Source organism: Patella vulgata, chromosome 2, assembly GCF_932274485.2.
Source record: "Patella vulgata chromosome 2, xgPatVulg1.2, whole genome shotgun sequence".
Lineage (NCBI taxonomy): Eukaryota > Metazoa > Mollusca > Gastropoda > Patellidae > Patella > Patella vulgata.
This window is the reverse complement of record NC_065880.2, coordinates 83532290-83557713: the sequence shown is the minus strand read 5'-3', so window position 1 is coordinate 83557713 and position 25424 is coordinate 83532290. Positions and strand designations below refer to the sequence as shown.

Below are 25424 nucleotides of genomic sequence, written 5' to 3'. Positions count from 1 at the left end.
ATACAAAAAGAAGATAGTTAGCTACAACGTGCATTTTAGTGATAACCTAGTATAAGCAAGGGAGCCATGGTGGCTCGCTAACCCGCAGGTCTCGTGTACAATTCTATAGAAAATGGAGGTCCCGTGAACAGATTGACATGCATGTAAAAGATCCCTTGGCAGTTGGAATTCAATATAAGAGTAAGCCGTACCACCTCTGTCCACCCAAAATTTCCCCCATAGCACACTGGCGTATTAGTCCAGAACAGTAGGAGGTCACGGTGGCTAAGTGGGTAAGACGCTGGCTCGCTAGTCTGGAGGTCAGGTGTTCAATCCCTGCATTGGCCAATATAGTTCCCCCTTTTCAGTGATGCAGGACAGAGGGTCTGACAAGGGCAGCTGTCTAGTCATTCGGGTGGGAGGGAAAACCGAGGTCCTGTGTAGGCTACACATTGCCGTGCATGTAAAAGATCCCTTGACATTTGGAATTGGATATAAGAGTAGATATAAGAATCTATATCGATCACCGCTTCAGCATTTAGGGGCTGCGGCCATTGTGAGGTGACAAGGAAAGTGTGCATAGTTGTTTGGATGGAACGGAAAAATGATGCCCACCTATGGCTATGTGTCGTCCACATGAAAGAAACCTTTGCCGATGTCCAGGCAAAGTTCTCCCTCTTGCACTGCACCTATAACTACAGAATTAAAATTTAATCTCAAAATGACCGAATATTGTGTTGAGTGAGTCCTTATGCCCTGTTCAATAGGCTATTCCATGTCATATAATCAGAAATGTGCGGAAAGAAAATAAAATGGAGTTATTTCCCTTCAATTTGTTGACGTTGAAGCAGCCTCCTGCGTGTACATTTGTTGATGTTGGAGCGGCAATAGAGCAAGGCACCGCAAGAAAATTTACAGACGAATTTTTATCAAGCATAAAATATCAACATATTTATTGCATTTTTTGTAAAATATGCCACGGGTTCAGATAATTAATTGTGCTAAGATCTTTAGAAGAGTTGGCAGTTTATAAATCTGCATTCAAGAAGAAAAAAATGGTTGGTTTGTTTGCTTGTTTATTAATTGTGTGATGTGTCAGGCGAGCTGGTGAGTGAGTGCCGAGTTGACATCTGTCATAGAAATGAGTCTGTTCGTTAATCGATAGCTGCGCCAGGTTTTTTTGTTAACAATTTGTTTTGGGTTAGATATTTCAATGCAAAATATCATTTATTAACTAAAATACGGTTGTAGAGGTAATTTTATTTTTTTGTTGGATTGTTAAAAGAATTTGTTTTGGATAATTAAGATATTCAGTGAATAACTAGGCCTAAAATTGTTTTGGTTAGACATTTCACTTAGATAACAAACCTTAATCTTTCAACCCTCCGTGTTTCGACATCAGTATATCTCAGCATTTTTAGTTATGTTCTGTAGCTACATTTCACTCAGTGCAAAATTTCATTTATTAAAAAATATACTGTTGTAGAGGTAATTTTATTTTTTTGTTGGATTGTAATTTGTTAAAAGACTTTGTTTTGGATTAGACAATCAGTGAATAACTAAAATTGTTTTGGGTTAGACAATTCAGTGCCAAGCAAAATAACATTTATTAAAAAATATAATGTTGTAGAGGTAATTTTATTTTTTTGTTAGATTGTTTGTTAGGTCTATATAGGGGTAATTTTATTTATTTGTTATTACCACTTTGTTTTTGATTAGACATTTTATTGCATTGCAGTAAAAACATTAATTAGCTATATGTAGGCCTACTACAGGATGCCTGATTTATATAGTTAGTTTAAAAAATTACATATTTAAAGCAGTCACACTAAAGAGTATGTGGAGACTGAGAGAGTATTATTTTATTGGATGTCAAATTATTTTAGTGGCAGTGTACAAACTGTAGGCCTACTTACTGTTTTTAGATCGAAGAAAAAATGTATGGGACCATTGATTGAGATTTTAATTTGGAAGATTGGCAGTAAAACGTTGCAGAGATGGAGGAAACGTTAAAGAAATTGGCAAAAGAAACCTCGACACCGAAACTAGCTTTTATAAAACAGTCGTGTACAAAGGCTTTAGGTAAGTAAAAGCAGTAGAAATACACTATAGTTATTGGTTGGTAGTTCAGAAATGCCTTTATTTTAGCTATTTTCTATCATAACCTCACAGCATTTAAAATGGTTAAACCTCATAGATTTATGCCCAAAAGCAAAATGTCCATCTTTATATCTGTTGATTTTTTGTTTTGTGGGATTACCATCTGTTTTTATTGAAAATTGAGTGGGATGGCTGGACTCCAAATGGCACTTGTTTCAACCAATTCAAAAGTATTTTTGTAATTATAGAGAGAGAGAGAGAAATGGGGTTTAACGTCCACTCGACACAAACTAGGTCATTTCTGGACTAACATATGGTTTAATTTTATTTCAATAATTCGCTTGCGCGTAGGGGTCTTTAGCAGTGGGAGGAAACCGGAGGACCCGGAGAAAACCCACGAGGTTGGACAGGTCATTATAACTTACATGTATCTAGAAAAAACTATTGATGGAGTACATTGAACATGGAATGATATAGGGACAATTATCCTGTATCTCCTGTGGGTTCAGTTGAGGTTTATTTATAAGAATTTAAATTCTCAACAAATTCTGATATTATTCTGTATAACTATTGAAATTGAAATAAAATGGGGTTTAACATCCTAAAATTTCTACTCCTTCCAGGCCTACTGTGAGGGAAATTTTGAAATTTGCCAATACAGTGATGCTACAAGTCACTTTTGTTTCAAATTCCAACGTGACCTTCTTTTTGTTCTGTCCCATCCGAAGGACTAGATGCTGTTCCTTTCTAGGCACTCTATCACTGATAAGGGGAAACCACATCGGAAAATCCTCTGGAAGTTTCTTGGCTATGACTTGGATGGGATCGAATCCGGAACCTTGAGGTTAGCAAACAAGCAGATTACCTTCTGAGTTCCCCAGGATTTTCTGATTTAGTTTTCAGCCATCCGATGGCATTGAGGGTTGATTATAGTCTTGTCATGTTAATTAATGACTAATTAATGACTAATTAATGATTGATGTAACAATTAAGAGCTAAAGAAACACCAGCAATACACAAATTGAGCTATTTCATGATGCATTTTTTTTAGGGTATAATTAATTATAAAAAGAAAATTGTTGATAAATTCTGATAATTTATGGACCAGACTACTATTGTTAATGTACATGTATATAGCCAGCTGCCAATTGGACATGTTGCTTATAAATACTGACAAACCATTGACTGATTGAACATACAGCCATCTGTTGTCACACCTATTACAGGTTATAGTTTATACTATTTAGTTAAAGCCATTACATTTCTCTACTTTCACATGTTCCAGGTTATTAATTGTGTTAAAATGAATTTATATTGTTATTCACATTTCAAGTTACAAGGTCATTTTTGTTGATTGTAAACATAGATAAGTCTTGTTGCATAGTTAAACAGGCATTATGTAAGAGCTAATTGTGCCTATTGCAGGTCTTTCTTTAGGCCTTAAATGTTATATAAATTATTAATTAGACATTTATTAACATGACAACACCATAATCAACTCTCTATTCCATCTGATGGGTCCAATTTTCAACAGATTTTGAATCCGATCTGCGGTTCAAAGGTTCTTGATGACTAACCGTAATAATGAATAATCAAGACTTTGTTGATTATTGTAACAACAATTAACAATGACAATCGAGACTACAATTGAAATGATGATTTCTCGGCTCAGAGTGAAGTAATTTGACTAAAATGTTCAACATATTCCCTTTACATTATTATCTATTTTTTAACTACTATAGCAAGAACTGTCAGCTCTTTATCTAAATCTCCCATAATGCCGCTTTAAGATAAACCGATATACCATCTACATAGGCTACTTGGGAGCCGCAGTGACTCAGTGAGTAAGACGCTGGTTCACTGGTTCCCTCCCGGTGTTGGGCAAGAAAGTTCCTCAGGATTTTCCGACATCATTTCCCTTTGTCGGTGGTGCAATGTTGGAGGGCCTATCAAAGAACAGTGTCCAGTCGTTCGAATGGGTCTGTGACTGTGTTGTACATATTGGCGTGCATGTAAAAGAACCCTTGACACAGTTGGAATTAGAAATAAGAGTAGGTCGAATATGCCTCATAGTCATAGTACACTGTATGGCATTTGCCTGTATTCATTAGCCCAATTGGGGCAAAACAATTAGCAAGTTAAACCACATTTCATTTAATTTTGCAAACTCTTTGTTATACAGAATCAGATTTAAAACTCTTTGTTATACATTTCGAAATTCGATGGTACTGCTCCAAAATACTGTATTGGTCTCTTACAAATGTAAACAGTTATACGCGTTTCTAACTGTATACTGCTGAGGGAGGTTGGGTGGTAGAGTGGTCTAACACATGCACTTTAGATCATAAGGTCTATCATTGAGTTAAATGAAGTAGTTTCAATCCAGTAACAAGTGGTCTAATGCATGTGCTTTAGGTCATAAGGTCCGTTATTGAGTCGAGTGGCATGGTTTCAATCCAACACTTATGACAAGGAGTAGGGTCTCCCATACTCCTCTCAGTGTTTCGTTTGATTAGTGCTAATCCCACTTAACCCTGCTATAATGAAAGCAAATTTCTGTTCCAAATTATGACTGATCAATAGCTAACTGCGTAACAATATCATTACGCTTCAAACAGATCTCCAAATAGGACCAAATATGTTTACATAACGTTACGTGATGACTCACGATTTTATTGTGCACAATTAACCAGTGCATCGCAGAATATTGCAGAAAAACTAATTGCGTGACAAACGAGGCTATCAGCACGGATACAATGTGAACAATACTGTTTGGAGATGAACAATACTTTCACCGTTTTTAATACCTTAATCCACTGTCCAGAGTTGTAGGGAAGACCCCAGATTAAACGAAGGGTTGTCATGTTTCTGTACTTGGGATAGATTTGATTGAAGGGGAAGAATAGACACGCTCATTCAAAAGCGCAAGTATCAGAAGCCAATGCAGCAAAGGCCAGAGAAGGATTTCTCGGGTCATTGCTTCAGGAATATGAGGGTTGTCTGCCTAACCTTGTTTTCTCCAGTTTCCTCCCACTGCTAAAGACCTCTACTTGCAAGCAAATAAATGAAATGAAATAGTTCCATATTTTAGACCAGAAATGTCATAAATTCAACAGCTGAGGAATGATACCATAAACTGGTTTAAAAAAAGACCCTAACCATCAGGTTGTTTCCTAACTTAATCACTAAACACTAGGTCACAATGTACTAGTATGTGTTTACACATCAGCATAACATTGTTATTTCATTTGAAACAAACCGAATAGATAATATCTATAGGGTATATAATTTGATTTTCCCTATTTATTAGTTTTAAATTGTTTCAATGACATTTAGTGGAATCCAGATTGATGTATATATGACAGTTTATTGTAGCCTACTATTAGGGAGGTTGGATGGCCGAATGGTTAGCGAGTTTGAGTTGTATCATAAGGTCTGTCATTGCGTCATCTGGCGTGATTTCGATTCCCCGGTTGTGACAAGGGGTAGCATCGCCTGTCCAACCTTGTGGGTTTTCTCTAGGTCCTCCCGTTTCCCTACGCACAAGTGAATTATTGAAAAGAAAATTGAACCATATGTTAGTCTCAAAATGACCTAATTTCTCTCTCTTATTGGACTATTAATTTAAAACCATATTGAAAATGATCTATGTACCAAGTGAAACCCATATATATATATATATTACCTATATGATGGCGGTGATCAAATAACTGATCACCCCTATCTCGATCCAATCTATATATATACATTTTATTCCATACATGTATGACACATACTGTCTATTTTCAGTCACACAGAGGTAACATTTAGTACTAACTTGAACTGTAAATGCATGTTTTGACTTAGTTACTTTAGTAACAAAGCCTTAGAGACCCCTTGTGCTCTCTCTTCGTTACTTACGCGTCCTAATGACAACTAATAGGAAAATAAGGCCTTTCCCCCATCTCGGTTCTAAGGCTATTTTAGAATCCTTACCGTCTATTTTTCACCGTGATTCTTCTTTGATCGCCAAAAGGTATCATTTCTTGCCACATCCGATACAAATTTATAATAATCCAATACTATTTTCATGTAGAATTTAGCACTAGGGGTCTCTAAGACTTTGCTACTAAAGTAACTAGTTTTGACTAGGCAATTTTGTTTTATCAAGTAATCATTCCTACATCCATTGAATATTACACAGACTTTTATATATTACATACATCGACTGAAAGTAACACAGACTTTTATATATTAAATCCATTGTATATAATATAGACTTTTATGTGTTAAATCCATTGAATAATACATAGACTTTTTTATGTTAAATCCATTGAATATTACAAAGACTTTTATATGTTAAACCCTTTGACTTTTATATGTTAAATCCATTGACTTTTATATGTTTAATCCATTGACTTTTATATGTTAAATCCATTGAATATTATATAGACTTTTATATGTTTGGAGCCGTTGTGGCTAAGTGAGTAAGTGGCTGGTTCGCTATCCTGGAGCGGGTCTCAGGTTCGCTCCCAGTGTTGGATCCATTGAATATAACAGAATTTTATATGATTGTTGTATTATAGTAAATGTTATATAATATTATTACAGAGATATTAGAATCACCAGAAAAACTGTCTTCTACTCCAACACATGAACTGAGAGAAAGATGTCTGGAACCAATACAACAGTCCTTGGAATCAAGATCCAAGAAATTGATGGCCCATGCTCTCGCTGGACTGCACGTAAGACCCTAATATTATCTGTTTAACCATCTAAAAAATATGAGGTCATGTCCTCAAATTGATTATACATGTAAAAGACCTCTTTGTGTAGTATGAATTAGAAATGAAAAGGGGTTAAAAGTTCTACACCAGAGTTTCCCCCTAAGCTTCATGGATATCCCGCTTTCAAGGGTGCTTTCTCGTGTACAACAACATTTACACTGGACCTCGATGTTTTGTTCCACCAAAACAAATAAATGCTGTTCCTACCCAGGCCCTATGTCCTGCTCGGCTGACAAGGGGGATCCAGACTAGAAAATTCTGAGCATCACCCGGAATTTGGCTTGCGTGTCTGTGAAAAATTTCTCCCAGAGAAATTGGGAGCCACGGTGGCTGGCCGGCTAGCCTGGAAGTTGAAGGTTTGCTCCCGGTGATGGAGAAAGTTCATCAGGATTTTCTAGCATGATATCTCCTTGTCGGTGGTGCAATACAGAGGGCCTGACAAGGACAGCTGTCTAGTCTTTCGGATGGGATTAAAAACTGAGGTACTGTGTACACATTGGCATATTAAATAATCAACTTGAGTCCATTTTAGTGTGACTTAAGTCGTGGAAAGTTTGATATTTTAGATCAGGAATATTTCATACTATAAACTACGATTAGCCTACTATGACTTTCATTCCTTACGATATCGGGGGTTACAGTGGCTAAGTGGGTAAGACGCTGCCTCGCTAGCCTGGAGGCCGGTTGTTCAATCCCTGCATTAGCCAAGAAAGTTCATCCAGATTTTCCGGCGTGATTCCCCCTTGTCGGTGATGCAGGATGGAGCGCCTGACAAGGACAGCTGTCAATTCGTTCAGATGGGACGAAAAACCTAGGTCATATGTACACATTGGCGTGCACGTAAAAGATCTCTTGACAGTTGGAATTCGATATAACAGTAGGCCGTAGTGCCACTGTCCGGGCAAAATTTCCCTCATAGCACACTGTATGGCGTATGCCCGTCTTCATTAGCCCAGATCGGAGCAGAACAGTAGGAAGTTAAACATCATTTCATTTCTTTTCCTTTCCTTGCGATATCTGTTTATTTTTTTGCATATTTCAGGATTTATTAAATGATGAGAGATTTCAATCAAGTTTTGAGACAGCAGAAGAACAGTTGCTACCTGTACAGGTGTTAAATACAGTTTATATCACACCTAATTTACCTGAAGAGGTCCAGGTAGAAATAATGAAGGTATGTTGATATTACACTTGCACACAGAGACCTATCCACTCTATTTTGAGATAATCTCTGCCCTAAATGGCCACCATCATATCCAACAATTGGTATACTAATTAAACATTTTCAATTTTATTAAATGCAAGCAGAATATATACTTCGCAAAATTCTCGAAATATACTGAGTGTATTTGACTAAAATCGTCGATTTAGTACTTAAAATGTTGGTCAACTAGCTTAGAGTCTGTTCTTAAGTGGAGCTAATTGTAGACATACAGCTTAAGTTTAGTATGCTGATTTTTATGGGAGATATTTTCCACAGGCTTTTCTTTTAGGCTGTGGTGACTCAGTGAGAATGGTGCTAGCTCACTAGCCAGGTTAGGGGATCACAGTGGCTAAGTGGGTAAGACGCTGGCTCGCTAGCCTGGAGGTTGGGTGTTGGATCCCTGTATTGGCCGAGAAAGTTCATCCATATTTTTCTGGCGTGGTTCCCTGACAACGACAGTTGTCTAGTCATTCGGATGGGACGAAAAACCGAGGTCCCGTGTACTCATTGGCGTGCACGTAAAAGATCCCTTGACAGTTGGAATTCGATATAAGAGTAGGCCATAGTGCCGCTGTCTGGGCAAAATTTCCCTCATAGCACACTGTATGGCGTATGCCCGTCTTCATTAGCCCGGTTCGGAGCAAAACAGTAGGACGTTAAACCCCATTTCATTTCATTTCATTTTCTAGCAAGGTTAGCGAGTCAAAGTCTTACTGACTGAGCCACCATGGCTCCTATTGAATATTCAGCTAGAGTTTATTAAACCTTGTTAGTAACATCTATTAATAATATAAAAATTTGAATTATTAGAATTAAAACTATGAAACACACATGATAATAAATTCAGTATTATTGAATTATGTCAGGTATGTTAGCAATTGTATTATTGATAATATCTACAGCAAGTTGTGTGTTTATTTTAATATAAATCTCCACACCTGTTACATATATATAGGACTAATATTATATGTTAGCTATAACTGATAATAATATAACTGTGGACAACAGGGGGGTTGGATGGTCGAATGGTTAGTGTGTTCATGTTGTATCATAAGGAGAGTGAGAGAAATGGGGTTTAATGTCCACTTGACACAAACATACGGTTCAATTTTATTTCAATAATTCGCTTGTGTGTAGGGGTCTTTAGCATTGGGAGGAAACTGGCGTGGTTTTGATTCCCCGGTTGTACGTGACTAGGAGTAGGGTCGCCTGACCAACCACATTGGTTTTCTCCAGGTTCTCTGTTTTCCCCCCACTGCTAAAGACCCCTACGCACAAGCGAATTGTTGAAATAAAATTAAACCATATGTCAGTCCTGAAATTACCTGGTTTGTGTCTAGTGGATGTTAAACCCATCTTGTGGAGTAATCTCTCTAGCTCTCTCTCTCTGTATACAACATATCTATACTACTATTTGGGACTGCGGTTTGTTTGTTTAGGGTTGGCAGTCACAAAGGCCATCCCAAGGCTGAAATTTGGTGTATAGGGGTAGCTCAGACAGGGGAGTAACTTAGGCCTGGTGGCGATGGACTACCACTTCTGGTTTCAGAGTTATGCTACTTTCCGTTCATGGCTATACCAGGTCAACCGCTAGAACTACATATGTCAGATACAGAAGGGTGGGGAGGAGAGATATAGGGTTTAATATCTACTCTATATACATAATAGGTAATTTCGGGACTAACACATGGTACAATATTATTTCAATATTCAACATAGGGGTCTTTAGCAGTGGGAGGATCGTGAAAAAAAACACAACGTTGGCCAGACGACCCTTGTCGCGTATTATTCTGTTTGTTTAGAGAGATAGAGAGAATTGAACGTCCACTCGACATATATTAGGTGATTTCGGGACTAACACATGGTGCAATTTTATTTCAATAAATGGGGGTCTTTAGCAGTGGAAGGAAACCAGGGGACCGGAAAAAAAATACACAGTGCTGGGCACATGACCCTACTAATCTTTGTCACATACTTTTCTGCACTAAGCAGACTAATATCCTACTGTTCTGTACTAATAGTTCTAATGAAGACATACACCATGCAGTGTGCTATGAGGAGAATTTTGCCTGGGTAGTATCGTTTCTGCCTACTCTTCATTCTTTAAGATAAGATAAGATAAGATTTTATTGTATCATTTCATCCAGCAAGGACAGCATACATTTTATTGTATCATTTCATCCAGCAAGGACAGCATACACAGTTTAAACAAAAGTTGATTATACAATTATAACATAACATCTGGTCTGATCATTTATGTTCAAGCCAATGAATACCCATCTTCAATAGAAGGCTTGATCTCACTTTAACTCTGTACATCTTATCAAGACCTTCACGTAATCTCTACATTTATCGTCACGAATTTTGATCGGTCATGGACCCGACTCAAGACCTCTCATATTCCTTAAAGATACATTATGAGAGATTCGATAACGAGTTGGAAGTTCTCCCTATAATAGTTAAAAACTAGATAATGTAAAGGCAATTTGCTGAAAATTTCATTCAAATTGATCCACTATGAACCGAGAACTAAGCGGTTGAAATTTCCGTCTAGCCTTGATCATCATTACTAAAGTCAGTACGTTAAACAGCATAGTCTCGATTATCCATTTAATCATTAAATCGTGAAGGAAATTTATGCAGTAAATCGGCTCATAATCGACTAAAGATGGCTAGCGATGCCATCTAGAGTTGATTATGGTCTGGATAGGTTAATTAATGTCTAATTAATAATTTAGATAACATTTTAGGCCTAAAGATAGACCTGCAATAGGCAGATTTAGCTCTTGCATAATGCATGTTTAATAGAAAATATCATCGCGAATACTAAGTCTCTCGCTGTCCAACTGAAATGTCGAGTTGTGATAATCAAGTTGAATGTTTGTTCAGTGTCAAGGTTGCTATACTATGATCCACTTCACATCTCAGTCCAAACCTTTCTAATTTACTTTTGTATTCTTCCATTATGCTAGTAAGTATGCTTTAATTGGTTTTCTGTGAGTTTTTCTACTAAAAAAGCTTTCAATGACTGTAAATGAATCTATTGTGTTATGTGTTCTGAATGGTGTCAGGGATAAGCCAATGAAACGGTCTGTCACGGTGAGCTTTAGGCGTGTTTTGCACTGAACTGTGGGTAATCCACTAGTAACATCAATGCTGATTGGTTAATCAAATGTCTGACATCATAGGGTCATAAGTCGGTCTTTTGTCAGATCTTCATGTAGTGTAGGCCATCAAAAGTATAAAAAAACGAAACGAAATATAGATCTGTATTCTAATCAGATTGGTAGAAAATAACATGATGGGAGGTTTGGAGAGCTCTTGAATATAACTTTTATTTAAATTAATCACTGAATATTATTTACATACATGGAATAATTCACATGTTTTTGAATTCTGTTTCAGTTGTTATTGAATATGACCTTCTCTATAAGTTGGTGTATGAATGCCAAGGTCATCTGTAAAGTTTCACAAGTAAGTTCTTATGTTATATTTTATGTTTCAGTGAAGCGGCTCTTGAAACATTCTGAATTAATTAGGGGCGGATTATAATAACAGAGGCTAAGGACACTGTAACCACCATTCAGCCCATCAGAAAAATTAAGTATGTTGATTAAGTCGAGGGGGGTTGGATGGCCGAATGGTTAGCACGCGTGCGCTGTATCATACGGTCTGTCATTGAGTCATCTGGCGGGGTTTCGATGCCCCGGTTGTACGTGGCAAGGAGTAGGGTCGCCTGTCCAACCTCATGGGTTTTCTCCGGGTCCTCCGGTTTCCTCCCACTGCTAAAGACACCTACGCGCAAGTGCATTATTGAAATAAAATTGCACCATGTGTTAGTCCCGAAATGACCTAGTTTGTGTCGAGTGGACGTTAAACCCCATTTTTCTCTCTCTCTCTCTCTCGATTAAGTCGATTATGATTCTTGGACCGGCCAACTCTAAAATTAAGCGGGCCAACCAGGCTCTGAAATTAAGCCTGAAATTGGAAGAATAGTAAGCATGTGACATACAATAACAAACGACCTACATTGTTAGCATGGCTACATTATCTGATGAAGGCAATCGTATGCATGCAATAATAACAAATGACCTACATTGTTAACATGGCTACATTATCTGATGAAGGCAATCATATTCTTGCCATAATAACAAATGACCTCACAGCTATATTCGGATTAGCTGATGAAGGCAATCATGCTTACCATAATAACAAATAACCTACATTGATAGCATGGCTATATTATCTGATCAAGGGATTCATATGCTCACCATGATAACGAATGACATACATGACTACATTATATGATGAAGTCAGTCATGCTCACCATAATAACAAATGACCTACATTTATAGCATGCTCAACATAATAACAAACGACCCACACAAGAATAGCACAGCTATATTAGCTGATGAAGTCAATCATGCTCGCCATTAATAGCAAATGACGTACAAAAATAGCACGGCTGATTTAGCTGGTGAAGGCAATCATATGCTCGCCATAATAACAAATGACCTACAGGAATAGTACAGCTCTATTTTCTGATGAAGGCAATCATATGCTCGCCATAATAACAAATGACCTACAGGAATAGTACAGCTCTATTATCTGATGATAGCAATCATATGCTCGCCATAATAACAAATGACCTACAAGAATAGCACGGCTAATTTAGTTGATGATGTCAATCATGCTCGCCATTAATAACAAATGACATACAAAAATAGCACGACTAATTTAGCTGATGGATACAATCATATACTCGCCACAATGGTCTATCATAGAAATGGATGTGAAAGCGGACGTAAAATACAACTAACTCACACACATATATGCTGGTGACGAGTAACAAAAAGGTTACAAATTTAATTTGTAAATATTTTTTTTGTTGATCAGTTATATTTGGATATTTACCTGGGTGATATAAAAGGTGACACAGGAAGACTAGCATACAATAATTTTGTTAGACTTTTAGATGTTATTCATGAACGCCGAGTTATTATTGAAAACTTACCTCCACCTGCTCTTCATCAGGTATAGAGACGACAAACTAACTTTACTTGGTCTTCAGGGTTTTAATATTAATTTCTATGGGGACAGTTTTATGGGGTTAGGGTTTCCTTTCCTTTTTCTAAGTGGCATTTAGTAATTGAACAGTAACACACTAACACTATTTATGAAATAACAATTACTGGTTTATTAACATGCAACGTTTCGAGGATGATACTCTTGTCTTTATCAAGTGAATGGGGTTAGGGTTATTTGTATTTTCTTGTGGCTCGGGTATTGTATTTTTATGGGGTTGGGTTAATTGTATTTGTATCTTTATGGGGATAGTTTTATGGGCCAACGGTTATTTGTATTTTTATGGGGCTAGGGTTATTTGTATTTTTTATAAGGGTTAATTTTGGGTTATATTTATAAGAGCATTTTAATATCAATTCTCAAACACAAACCTTTTCTTGAATAACATTTTTGGAAAAACTACAAATCAAACAATAACTGGTATAATTTGTGACCACATGCTGTATTTTTGTAAGCATGTTTTAAATATTATTTTGTCTACTTTTGTATTATATTGAAAAGGATAAATTTTTAGTTTTTTTCTTATATGTCATTACTGTTCAAAACAACTCGTATTAATTGGAGTACTTGGAATTCAATTTAACTCTTAGATAAACACATAGAGCACTTTTTATGCTACACTTTAAATTAATATTGAATCCCTGAAAATCAAGTAATGTGACCTTGACATGACATCTGGAATGAACTTTAACCTTTGACCCAGCTGTTGGTGACCCCAGGTGTATTATATTGGTGATGGTGGTTGAGGGAGTATGTAAGGTCTGAATAAATAGATTTCAGGGCTGGAGTTCATTGCTTAAATGTATAGTTAAACTGAACCACTGCCTTGAACAAAAAAAAAGTCAGTTAAAGGACAATGTTACTGCTATCAACTTTAGATATGTGATAGAAATAGTTATACAAATAGAAATCTTTGCCATTGTTTGAAGATCTCAGAAATCACCTAAAAAAGCGAAAGCAGTTAATTTTACCGACTGAAGAAGGGAATGACAGGAGTTACATAGACAATTTTCAACTCACTGATTACACAATTGTCCTTTAAGGTATTTTTACCAGTCCTCACTGACCCTTCGTCTGACAAATGTGGTTAGTGTACATGATCTTGTGTATTATAGACTCAGCTTAAATAACTATTTGTGGTTTTCTATGGCAGTCCAATGAAGCCAAAATTATAATGTGAGAGAGCAAAATGAGGTTTAACGTCCACTCGACACGAACAAGGTCAAGGAGGTGGGAGAAAACTGGAGAACTATGGAAAAAGCCATGAAGTTGTGCTATTGACCCTCCTCCTTGTCTCAATGACAAACCTTATGATATAACGCCCCCCCCCCTCTCTCTCCCCCTATTGTAAAAAACAATACCATATCGGGACACTCATCCTATTTGCCAAACCTTGACTATAATTCTGTGGTATTGGCCGTTGTTTTGACAAGTGTTTATCATTTAGCTATATTGGTCTGCCATAGTCTTCCCATTTAAGAGGCAATCTGACTTCCAGGAACCAAATGATGATTCTAGAAACCATTGAATCAACTAACTATCACTGTAAACCGCAGGAAGCCTCCATCAACTTTTCTGTCCAAAGAGGGTGGGAATAGAGCTTTTAAAAAAGTAAATAATATAATGAAGCCCTTTTTCAAAAATAAAATCAATTTAAACCCAGGATATTCTAACTATAGCAACCTACCACAAAGAAAGTGTATAGTATAGTCCGGGCATGGATTAAAAATCACATTTTTGCTTGTACACTAAAACTAAAATGCAACCTGTTTTCGTTTAATTAAAAGAGCTAAACCTCTTTAATTTAGGTCAAAATAAATTTAAATAAAGTTTTCAAACAGGGATTTTTATAAGAACTGTTTTTGTCTTCTTGTAAAAAGCTTTAATCGACTGATAACACACTGTTTCCTGCAGTTTGTATCGTAATATTAGTCACAATCCCCCCTTAAATTCCCATTCTGCTCTACCTATCTACCTACTATGAACTGCTGCTTACTTCCCTTGGTTTGGACTCTCTAGGTTTATGTGGATACATATAGTGGAAGCTCGCAGAATGTACGGGGTTCGGTGAAGGCAGCTATGACTCAAATGTTAAAAAGCTTTACAGAGAAGTTGCGTGAGGTGGAAGAGACGGTGGTAAGCATGCTTTGTTGATAATCAGTTAAACTCCTTTAATGCTGCGCGGAAAGAGAGCCATGGTTGCTCAGTGAGTAAGGCACTGGCTAATAAAGTTCTGTGGGATTTTTCGGCAAGGATTCCCTTTGTCAGTGGTGTGTGACGGAGGGTCGGACAAGGTACAGTTGTTTGTATGGAACTAAAGATGAGGTCCTGTGTAATGTTGTTTCACCTTGTTAGTGGTGCAGGACGAAGGGCCTAGCAAGGACAGAATCTAGTCTTTTGGATGGTATGAAAAACAACCCCCCAAGTACATGTTGACATGCACATAAAAGAATACTTGACAGTTTTAATTCAAAGAAATATGAAATAAGAGGAAGCTGTTGTGCCGCTGCCCGGGCAAATTTACCCTCATAGCCCACTGCTTGGCATATGCCTGTCTTCAGTAGCCCTTTAATTTTCATTTCAATGACTACGCTCAATCTTCTGCGAATTTCAACTGCCGAGTGTTCTTTTAGGTGCAAGTCGATATATATACACTGGTGAACTTTGGCTTTTGATTCATTTAGAAGAACCAGACTCACTCTCCTTGTCTGTGCAATATGTGAATGTGATGCACGTGTAGATTACTGTATGTCTGTCTCAAAATGAGCCAAGTATTTTGTTATAAGAAGCAAGCAAATTAGTGTTAAGAATTTGTTTTTGATATTTTGTGATAAAAAGGAGTTTAATTGATTTATTCATCTATATATAAACTGGAAAACTTTACTGTGAAACTGGAAACTTGATGAATGTTTCTTTTAATTTTATAAAGTCAGTTAATTTTAATTGGCAACATCAAATTTAGTTCATATTTAAAACATTTCCTTTGATAATTAGCCTCCTCAGATATGAAGACTATAAAAAAGTTTCAATAGAGATGGCAGACACATCCATTGGATCCACCCATAAATCTCAATAGTACTGAAACACATATTATGGCATTGTCTCCCTTTCTCAGCCATCAGAACGATTAAATCTGATCAAAGTTTAAGTACTGCCTTGTGCTTGAGACTTGTAATGTCGTTATCTTAAGACTTTGACTCGGAAATGTTAAGATATCTTTCCAGTTTCATAGTTTCATGCCTGCTGTGTGATCTGAATCTCATTCTCTCTCTCTCTTGCTTAGCTTTTTGCTTTCTCTGAATTCTATTGATATGTATGTAAACTGTTATAAGATTATACAAGATGGTTGTACATTGTGCATAGTGAAATTTCATTATGATCATCAGTTTATTTGAAAAAAATATTAATTAATTATATGATATTACAATACCATGATCTTCAGTTTATTCGATAATTAACCGAAATATTAATTTTTTATAACACTGTAAATATAAATTGATAGTTTTAATATATCTCAGATTGTTACATTGTTGTACATTATAATCCTTGTGAGTGGCATTTAGCGATTGAGCACATTAAAAACATAACACAATCCATACAGAAAACTATCACTGGTTTATACACATATAGCATGACGTTTCGACGAGTATTCTCTTAACGGTAAGAGAATACTTGTACAAATTTGTACTTGAAAACGATAAGAGAATACTTGTCAAAACGTCATGCTATATGTGTATAAACCATTGATTGTTTTCCATATGAATCGTGTTGTGTTTGTACATTTATAGAAAATCGATTAAGATTTAAAACGACAATCAGTGACTTAATAAATTAGTATTAGACCACTGACTGAGAGGATTATTAAACTATTTTAATAAATATGATACAAATAATTAATTGATTAAATAATGAGCAATTTGTTAATGAAAATGAACCGTTTAATGAACAGATTAATGAACCGATTAATGAATTAATTAATGAACCGATTAATGAATTATTTAATGAACCAATTAATGAATTGATAAATTAATGGATGAATTAATACTACAGGAAGAAGATGGTGATAATGTATTAGCTGATTTTAAACAAGCAGGTAAGATCAAATCAAGCCTGAAAATAAGGCACCTGTCACAGACAATGTCAGACACAAATTCAGACTTGGTCAGGCACAAAACCTCAGGTGTCTGTCATTTTGTTACTCATTAATTTTTTAATAACCAATTGACTTTAGATTTACACACATTGTTTAATAAGATGAGAAAGCCTTTTGATTTTTAATGGTATCCAATAATTACTGCCAGAGTTATGGCCCTTGATCACTTTGAAAAATCTTGTGGATGCTCCAGAGGCTAAGTTAATATCCGATTGACTTCAAGTGTTTAAGGTCATGAAAAGAAGAAGCCTATTGAATTGCAACGATTTCCTATAATTACTGCCTTTGTTATGGCACATTATCACTCTGAAAAATCTTGTTGATGCTCTAGTTAGAAGTGCTAAAAATGTCACCATCTTTTGAAAGAGATAATCTGAGGTAAATGAAATATGTCAAAAATTGACCAGCTGGCAAAGGGAACCAATATTTTAAACAGATTCTGATGATTCTTTCTGAAGAATATATTATTAACATAATTTTGACATATATTCTCTAGGTAATAATTACATGACTGCTGAAGGCCTGATGGATGATATTGTTGCCATTCTACGATTTTTTGCTGGAAAAATCAGTGGAAGTCAAAGGTATTGTTATTCTTTCTAATGACTGTAATTCTATGAGTTGTTACAGTATTTTTGGAGATATGTACTTTTATTGACTGTGAAAAAATGAATGAGTTAATACTTTTATTGACTGTAAAATAATGAGCTGTTTAATACTTTTATTTAGTGTGAAATAATGAGTCAATACTTTTATTGACTTTGAAATAAAATACTTTTATTGACTGTAAAATAATGAGTTGTTTAATACTTTTATTGAGTGTGAAATAATGAGTAAATACTTTTATTGACTTTGAAAAAATGAGTTAATACTTTGATTATTGAGTTAATACTTTTATTGACTTTGAAATAATGAGTTGTTTAATACTTTTATTGACTGTGAAATAATGAATTGTTTAATACTTTTATTGACTGTGAAATAATGAGTTGTTTAATTTTTTTATTGACTTTGAAAAAATGAGTTTTATTATTGAGTTAATATTTTTATTGACTTTAAAATAATGAGTTGTTTAATACTTTTATTGACTGTGAATTAATGAGTTAATACTTTTATTGACTGTAAAATAATGAGTTAATACTTTTATTGACTGTAAAATAATGAGTTAATACTTTTATTGACCGTCAAATAATGAGTTAATACTTTTATTGACTGTAAAATAATGAGTTAATACTTTTATTGACTGTCAAATAATGAGTTAATACTTTTATTGACCGTCAAATAATGAGTTAATACTTTTATTGACTGTCAAATAATGAGTTAATACTTTTATTGACTGTCAAATAATGAGATGTATTTAACTTTTTGTTTACAGTTCTGGAGGCCAGGGTAAACAAGAAATGCAGATATTAGTTGAAGGAATTCTGTCTATATTGTCTCATTCACCTCTGAGTATCAGATATCATGAAGGCTTCCAGGAACTTGTCTGGTACGTATTAATCTTATTTTTAATGTCGATGAATGTCATTTTGATATTTTCAACAGACATGTCTGTCACCTATAGGTCTTATTTATTGCCATTTTAACTTGAAGTTCTGATTATTAATATTTCATGTGACAATAACCAGCTTTACCGAGACCTGTTTAAAAGCTATACCATGAACTGGGGACAGAATTTACATATCAGGGCTGGATTAAGAGGGGTGGGGTCTGACTGGATTGCAGCTAGGGACCCCAATTTGAAAGGGAACCCTGAATTAGTTCTCAAAAGATTTTGTACCATAAATAGATATTTCATATGTTACCGTAGAGTGTAACAAGGGGGATATAAAACTTCGGCAAGTAAGACAACCAGGGGTCATGCATCAGAATATGGCCCCTTTTCACTGTTGATGCTAGGGCCCCGAGTTACATTTTCAGGCAGTGGTCCCATGCAAGCTTAATTCTGGCCTGATAGACTCTATACACTATTTACCCCTATAAGGATGCCATATGAAGAGTCCAGGAGAAGAACTATCTAAGTCACATTTTTGTCTTTTAGCATAAAAGGCAAAACAGACTTTTGCACAAGAATGCTTGACACGAACAGAACAACGAGTGGGTTTAATTACAACTTCAAAATGATGTTTAATATGAATCATAATTACAAGTACAACAACTGACTTCCACTTTTCAGCCAAATTAATTTCAAATAAAGGGTACGATGGACTTGTATTTGTCTGTGAGGTCCATTTCAGAAGGTCCTTTGTTCGATGTGACTCCGATTGTTTTTACCTGAAATTGATTGTTCCACAGAAATCTTTTACAATTTGCTACCAGATGGCGCCATTAACTGGGGTTCGTTGAAAAAGTGACTTAGATTGTTCTTCCCCGGGGCTCTTCATATGTTAATAATAATAATAATAATGACTTTATTTAAGGAAGGTTGAAGATTAGGCTATAATATGTTAATAGTAATAATAATAATAATAATAATGACTTTATTTAAGAAGGGTTGAAGATTAGGCTATAATAGCCTTTCTAACACTCTGTCTTTCACACTGTCTGGTACTTGAGCTGCTAAAGGGATAAAAATGTTTCAATGAAATAACACAGAATTGTATTTATTTAAAGCGGAGTTGGATGGCCGAATGGTTAGCACATGCGCATTGTATCATAGTCTGTCATTGAGTCAATTGGCGTGGTTTCGAATCCCCGGTTGTACGTGACAAGGAGTAGGGTGGCCTGTCCAACCTCGTGGGTTTTCTCCGGGTCCTCCGGTTTCCTCCCACTGCTACAGGTACAGACCCCTAGTACACACAAGAGAATTATTGAAATAAAATTGAACCATATGTTAGTTCTGAAATGACCTAGTTTGTGTCGAGTGGACGTTAAACCCCATTTCTCTCTCTCTCTCTCTCTCTCTCTCTCTCTCTCTCTCGATTCACCGGTTGTACGTGACAAGGAGTAGGGTCGACTGTCCATCCTCGTGAGTTTTCTCCGGGTCCTCCGGTTTTCTCCCATTGCTACAGACCCCTAGTACGCACAAGAGAATTATTGAAATAAAATTGAACTTAGTTTGTATCGGGTGGACTTTAAACTCCATTCCTCTCTATTTATTTAAACAGGAAGTATTTATGTCCAGGATTAATTTCTCTGTTGGGAACACCAAAAGCTGAGAAGAGTATATTGATGCAGAAATCATTGTCTATGGAAGAAGGTGTTGGAATTGCTAGAGGCTCAGCTAGGTCTACGTCTGCTCCAAATATAAACATATCAACTGCTAAAATTATTTATCTGTAAGTTTCTTTCGAATGTTTAGAGGACCATGTTGTTGTCCATCAATTGTATATGTGATCAAGTCTGGACAGAAGGCACCTGTCACAGACTTTGTCAGATACAAATTATCACATGTACTTTAATATATACATTGTGTGATATGTACTGGACAAAGTCTGTGACAGGTGACTGAAGTCCAGGCTTGTATATATATCGGGGGGGGGGGGGGAATGGCCAAATGGTTAGCACGTGCGCGCTGTATCATAAAACCTGTCATTGAGTCAACTGGCGTGGTTTCGAATCCCCGGTTGTACGTGACAAGGATTAGGGTCGCCTGTCAAACCTTGTGGGTTTTCTCTGGGTCCTCGGTATCCTCCCAATACTAAAGACCCCTACGCGCAAGCGAATTATTGAAATAAAATTAAACCAAATGTTAGTCCCAAAATGACCTAGTTTGTGTATATATACGTTGTGTGATAATTTGTACATAACAAGGTCTGTGACGGGTGCTTGATGTCAAGGCTTGCATGTGATAGAACTGGTTAGAACACATTCCAAATATAATTTTAACAGAATGACTGACTCTCTTTCCATATTGTATTTATATTGTCCCCCGCCTTTCGAAGAAAGCAGGGGACTATTAAAATGGGTTCGTCCGTCTGTCTGTCTGTCTGTCTGTCTGTCTGTCCGTCTGTCTGTCCGTCTGTCTGTCCGTCACACTTTTTGGGACACAATAACTCTCTTCCTAATTGAGCTAGAATGTTCAAACTTGGTGTATGTGTTTATTAGGTCAATGCCTTGATGGAGTTCGAAGATGAGCATTTTCCGCTTAGGGTAAGCAGAGATAAGCAATTTGATTGGTTGATGCTTTGGGACACGATAACTCTCTTCCTAATTGGGCTAGAATGTTCAAACTTGGTGTATGTGTTGATTAGGTCAATGCCTTGATGGAGTTCGAAGATGAGCATTTTCCGCTTAGGGTAAGCAGAGATAAGCAATTTGATTGGTTGATGCTTTGGGACACGATAACTTTTAATTGAGCTAGAATGTTCAAACTTGGTGTATGTGTTTATTAGGTCAATGCCTTGATGGAGTTCGAAGATGAGCATTTTCCGCTTAGGGTAAGCAGAGATAAGCAATTTGATTGGTTGATACTTTGGGGCACGATAACTCTCTTCCTAATTGAGCTAGAATGTTCAAACTTGGTGTATGTGTTGATTAGGTCAATGCCTTGATGGAGTTCGAAGATGAGCATTTTCCGCTTAGGGTAAGCAGAGATAAGCAATTTGATTGGTTGATGCTTTGGGACCTGATAACTTTAGTTCTAATTAAAAGGGAGAGTGAGGACACTTGGTGTATAGCTTTATTATATCAATACCTTGACTAAGTCTCGATAATGAGCATTTTCTGCTTAGGGTAAGCAGAGCGATAAGCAATTTGATTGGCCGAGACTTTGGAACACATTAACTCCTTTTCTAATTGAGCTAGAATGTTCAAACTTGGTGTAGGTGTTTATTAGGTTAATGTCTTGATGGAGTTCGAAGATGAGCATTTTGTGCTTAGGTTAAGCAGAGATAAGCAATTTGATTGGTCGAGACTTTAGAACACAATAACTCTCATTCTAGTTGAGTTAGAATGTTCACACTTGGCATAGGTGGCTATTAGGTGAATGCCTTGATGGGGTGTGAAGATGAGAATTTTTTGCTTAGAGTAAGCAGGGATAAGCAATTTGATTGGTTGATGCTTTGGGACACGATAACTTTAGTTCTAATTAAGTGAGAGTGAGGACACTTGGTGTATAGCTTTATTATATCATTACCTTGACTAAGTTTGATAATGAGTATTTTCTGCTGTCATGTCATGGCTGAGTTCAATTATTAACATTGGTCGATGCTTTGGGACAAGATAACTTTGATTCTATCTGATAGAGAGTGCTCAAACTTAGTGTAAAATTTGATTGCTCGATACTTTTGAAAAAAATAAATGTGCGATTAATTAATGTGTCATCTATTTATTTTGGGATTTCGGCGGGGGACATCAGCCTCACTGTTGGCTTGTTTTAGTATAGGTAATGAGTTAGTTCGTCTTGTGAGTAATATTAGTTTGTTAAGACAAGTATTGATTAGAATGATTGGCTCTCATTCCATATTGTATTTATATTTTAGTATAGGTAATGAGTTAGTTCGTCTTGTGAGTAATATTAGTTTGTTAAGACAAGTATTGATTAGAATGATTGGCTCTCATTCCATATTGTATTTATATTTTAGTATAGCTAATGAGTTAGGTTCGTCTTGTGGGTAATATTAGTTCGTTAAGTATTAATTAGAATTTCTGGCTCTCATTCCATATTATATTTATATTTTAGTATAGCTAATGAGTTAGTTCGTCTTGTGGGTAATATTAGTTCGTTAAGACCAGTATTAGAATCACTGTTCCATCGTACGCTGCTCTATCCTCCACCCCAACACAGACTGGATGCACTCAAAGCTATAAACGAGGTTTGTTTCTTCTTTTTTTTCTTTTCATTTTAAAATGCTTTGCATTACTGAAATTCTTGTTCTTCAATTTTGCGATGGACCATCGGGATAGTCGATGCTCCCTCTTAACTTGTAACGGGGGTTTGGATGATTTAAAGCATGTGCGTTGTATCATGAGGTCTGTCATTGAGTAGAGTGGCATGGTTTCCATTCCCTGCTTGTACATAACAAGGAGTAGGTTTGCCTGTCCATCCTCATGGGTTTTCTTCGAGTCCTCTGGTTTCCTCCGACAGCTGAAGACCCCCTATTGAAATAAAATTGAACCATATATTAGTCTCTCTCACTCTCTCTCTCTCTCTCTCTCTCTCTGTATAATATATTTATCTCCCTCTAGAATGTTCTGTGATTATTTATTTATTTATTTTTGATTAGGTATTATCTAGTCCCGAACTCGTCGTAGATTTAACGGCACCACCGATACAGGATAACGGACAGAAATCTAACAAGATGCATCAAGATGTACCATTATTAAAACTGTAAGTTCAAATCATATTAGACAGATGTTAACTGTCTCAGGGCCGGATTACATTAAAGACTTCAGAGGCTACAGCATCAGGAGCCTTCGCAGTCTAGACAGCCTCCAGAGATTAAATGAAAAGTTGTTTCATTTGTGAATGCTGAATCAAATTTTTTTTTTTTTTTTGAAAAGTTGAAACAGGAAATTAAAGACAGTACAATCCATGTCTTGCTTTACGGAATGATGCTATGTGGATTAATTAGAAAGCCAGGTCCCTAGTTCACAAAGTATTCTCAGACTTAAGTTAAGAATTTACTCAACTTTAAATCACTATTTATGAGAAATATCTTTGATCCAGAAACACCAATCTTTGCACTTATTGATGTATTTGATATATTAAAACAACAACAGTTTTATAAAAGGCTATATTTTAGTGAAAATAATGCGAACAATTTTGAATAAATTCTTAACTGAAGTTTTATAATGCTTTGTGAACACGGGGCCTGTCCTTGAAAGATTTTGCTCAAATTAATAATAATAATAATATTGTTAATACTGAAGAACAGTTCGTAGCTTGGTTATATGGCATCAAACATTATCAACCAACAGTGTAGACTTTGTCAGTCTCTTATTTGGTTACAAATTTTTATGTTTTGAATTTTTAAACAAAACATCTTTCATGGAATTCAAAATAAAAGTAGGCTGTAGTGCCTCTGTCCGGGCAACAAAATTTCCCTCATAGCACACTGCATGGCGTATGTCCGTTTTCATTAGCCCTGTAGGAGCAGAACAGTGGGATGTTAAAACCCCATTTCATTTTGTTCTAATTGAATAATTAAGAATTATTGTGTGTATTTTCAGTATTGTAGACTCTCTACAGGAATCTTGTCATTGTAACGATACTGCCGTCTGCTTTACCAGTGTTACATGTGCTGATCAGTTACTTGGTACACTTGAACGATTAAGTAAAGGTGAAGGCCTCACGGAGAATATAGCCGATGAAATAAATAATTGCTATCTAGATTTTGAAAAAGGTAAGAATATTTTATAGGATGATATTGGGAAAGTAATTCATGTTTTATCCTTGAGGAACAAAGACTTGGTAGTGAATTTCTGAAAAAAATGATGGTGGTAGTTTATGTTCACTAAGGTGTAGCATAGGCCTGATTTAGCCTTTCTACCTATAATAACAAAACTTTTTTTTAAAAATCTAAACATGTCTTAACATATATTATTATGAAAAACAATTTAAAATTGCATCTGGTTGCTGTGTTTTATTTTTCATAGTTAAAAAATAATAAATTTGGGGGCTTATGTATTAGAAGGGGATAATGTAAGCAAAATGTCGGAAAACATAAAAGGGGAACAACTCCATCCCTGTGTTTTCCACAACATGACAAAGTCTTCTTGTTGTTTATTAGACCTAATAAGGACATATATTCTAATGGTCAAGATAGTATAATATTCAATTGGTGGCTGCCTTGTCGCTGGAAATTCTTGTGGTTTACGCAATTGACACCTTTCCAGGGACTGAGAGTGACCTCTAGTTTCAAGTTTAAACTGAAAATATATAATGGAGTTACTTCCCCTTGACCTAGGACATAACAAGCAGTAATCTATGAGGATGTTTTTATACTTTGAAATAAAAACAGGTCATTGCTGCCATTTTCAATTGACTCGGTGGTGTCTGAGAATCATAACATTTCTTTTTAAATGGCCTTATTTTTAGATGTATTCAGATCGAGTGATTTACACAATCGTTCTGTTATACTAGAAGAAGATGGTGGATCTGTCAGCCATTCTCGTAATTCAGAAGATGAAGAGGATGATGACTCAGATGATGAAAATACAAAGGTTGGTGTTTTCTACTTTTTTACGTGACAACGAT

General features: G+C 36.0%; 2 protein-coding genes across 2 annotated transcripts in view; both read left to right on the top strand.

The window, feature by feature from the left end:
* The first annotated feature begins 871 nt into the window (after window positions 1–871).
* On the top strand, window positions 872–15582 carry LOC126809894 (brefeldin A-inhibited guanine nucleotide-exchange protein 3). Its single transcript, XM_050534761.2, has 6 exons — window positions 872–1037; window positions 1905–2061; window positions 6670–6803; window positions 7888–8019; window positions 11455–11523; window positions 15154–15582. Exons 2-6 carry the CDS (start codon window positions 1977–1979, stop codon window positions 15286–15288), a joined length of 555 nt encoding a protein of 184 aa, XP_050390718.1. The 5' UTR covers window positions 872–1037; window positions 1905–1976; the 3' UTR covers window positions 15289–15582.
* Window positions 15583–17153: 1571 nt separating this feature from the next.
* LOC126809876 (brefeldin A-inhibited guanine nucleotide-exchange protein 3) overlaps window positions 17154–25424 on the top strand; it is a 32973-nt gene continuing 24702 nt past the window's right edge. The window contains exons 1-8 of the mRNA XM_056098711.1: window positions 17154–17227; window positions 17784–17871; window positions 18660–18773; window positions 20392–20562; window positions 22908–23040; window positions 23452–23555; window positions 24398–24570; window positions 25266–25390. Coding sequence (XP_055954686.1) covers window positions 17164–17227; window positions 17784–17871; window positions 18660–18773; window positions 20392–20562; window positions 22908–23040; window positions 23452–23555; window positions 24398–24570; window positions 25266–25390 — 972 coding nt within the window. The 5' untranslated portion in view covers window positions 17154–17163. The remainder of the gene's footprint in view (window positions 17228–17783; window positions 17872–18659; window positions 18774–20391; window positions 20563–22907; window positions 23041–23451; window positions 23556–24397; window positions 24571–25265; window positions 25391–25424) is intronic.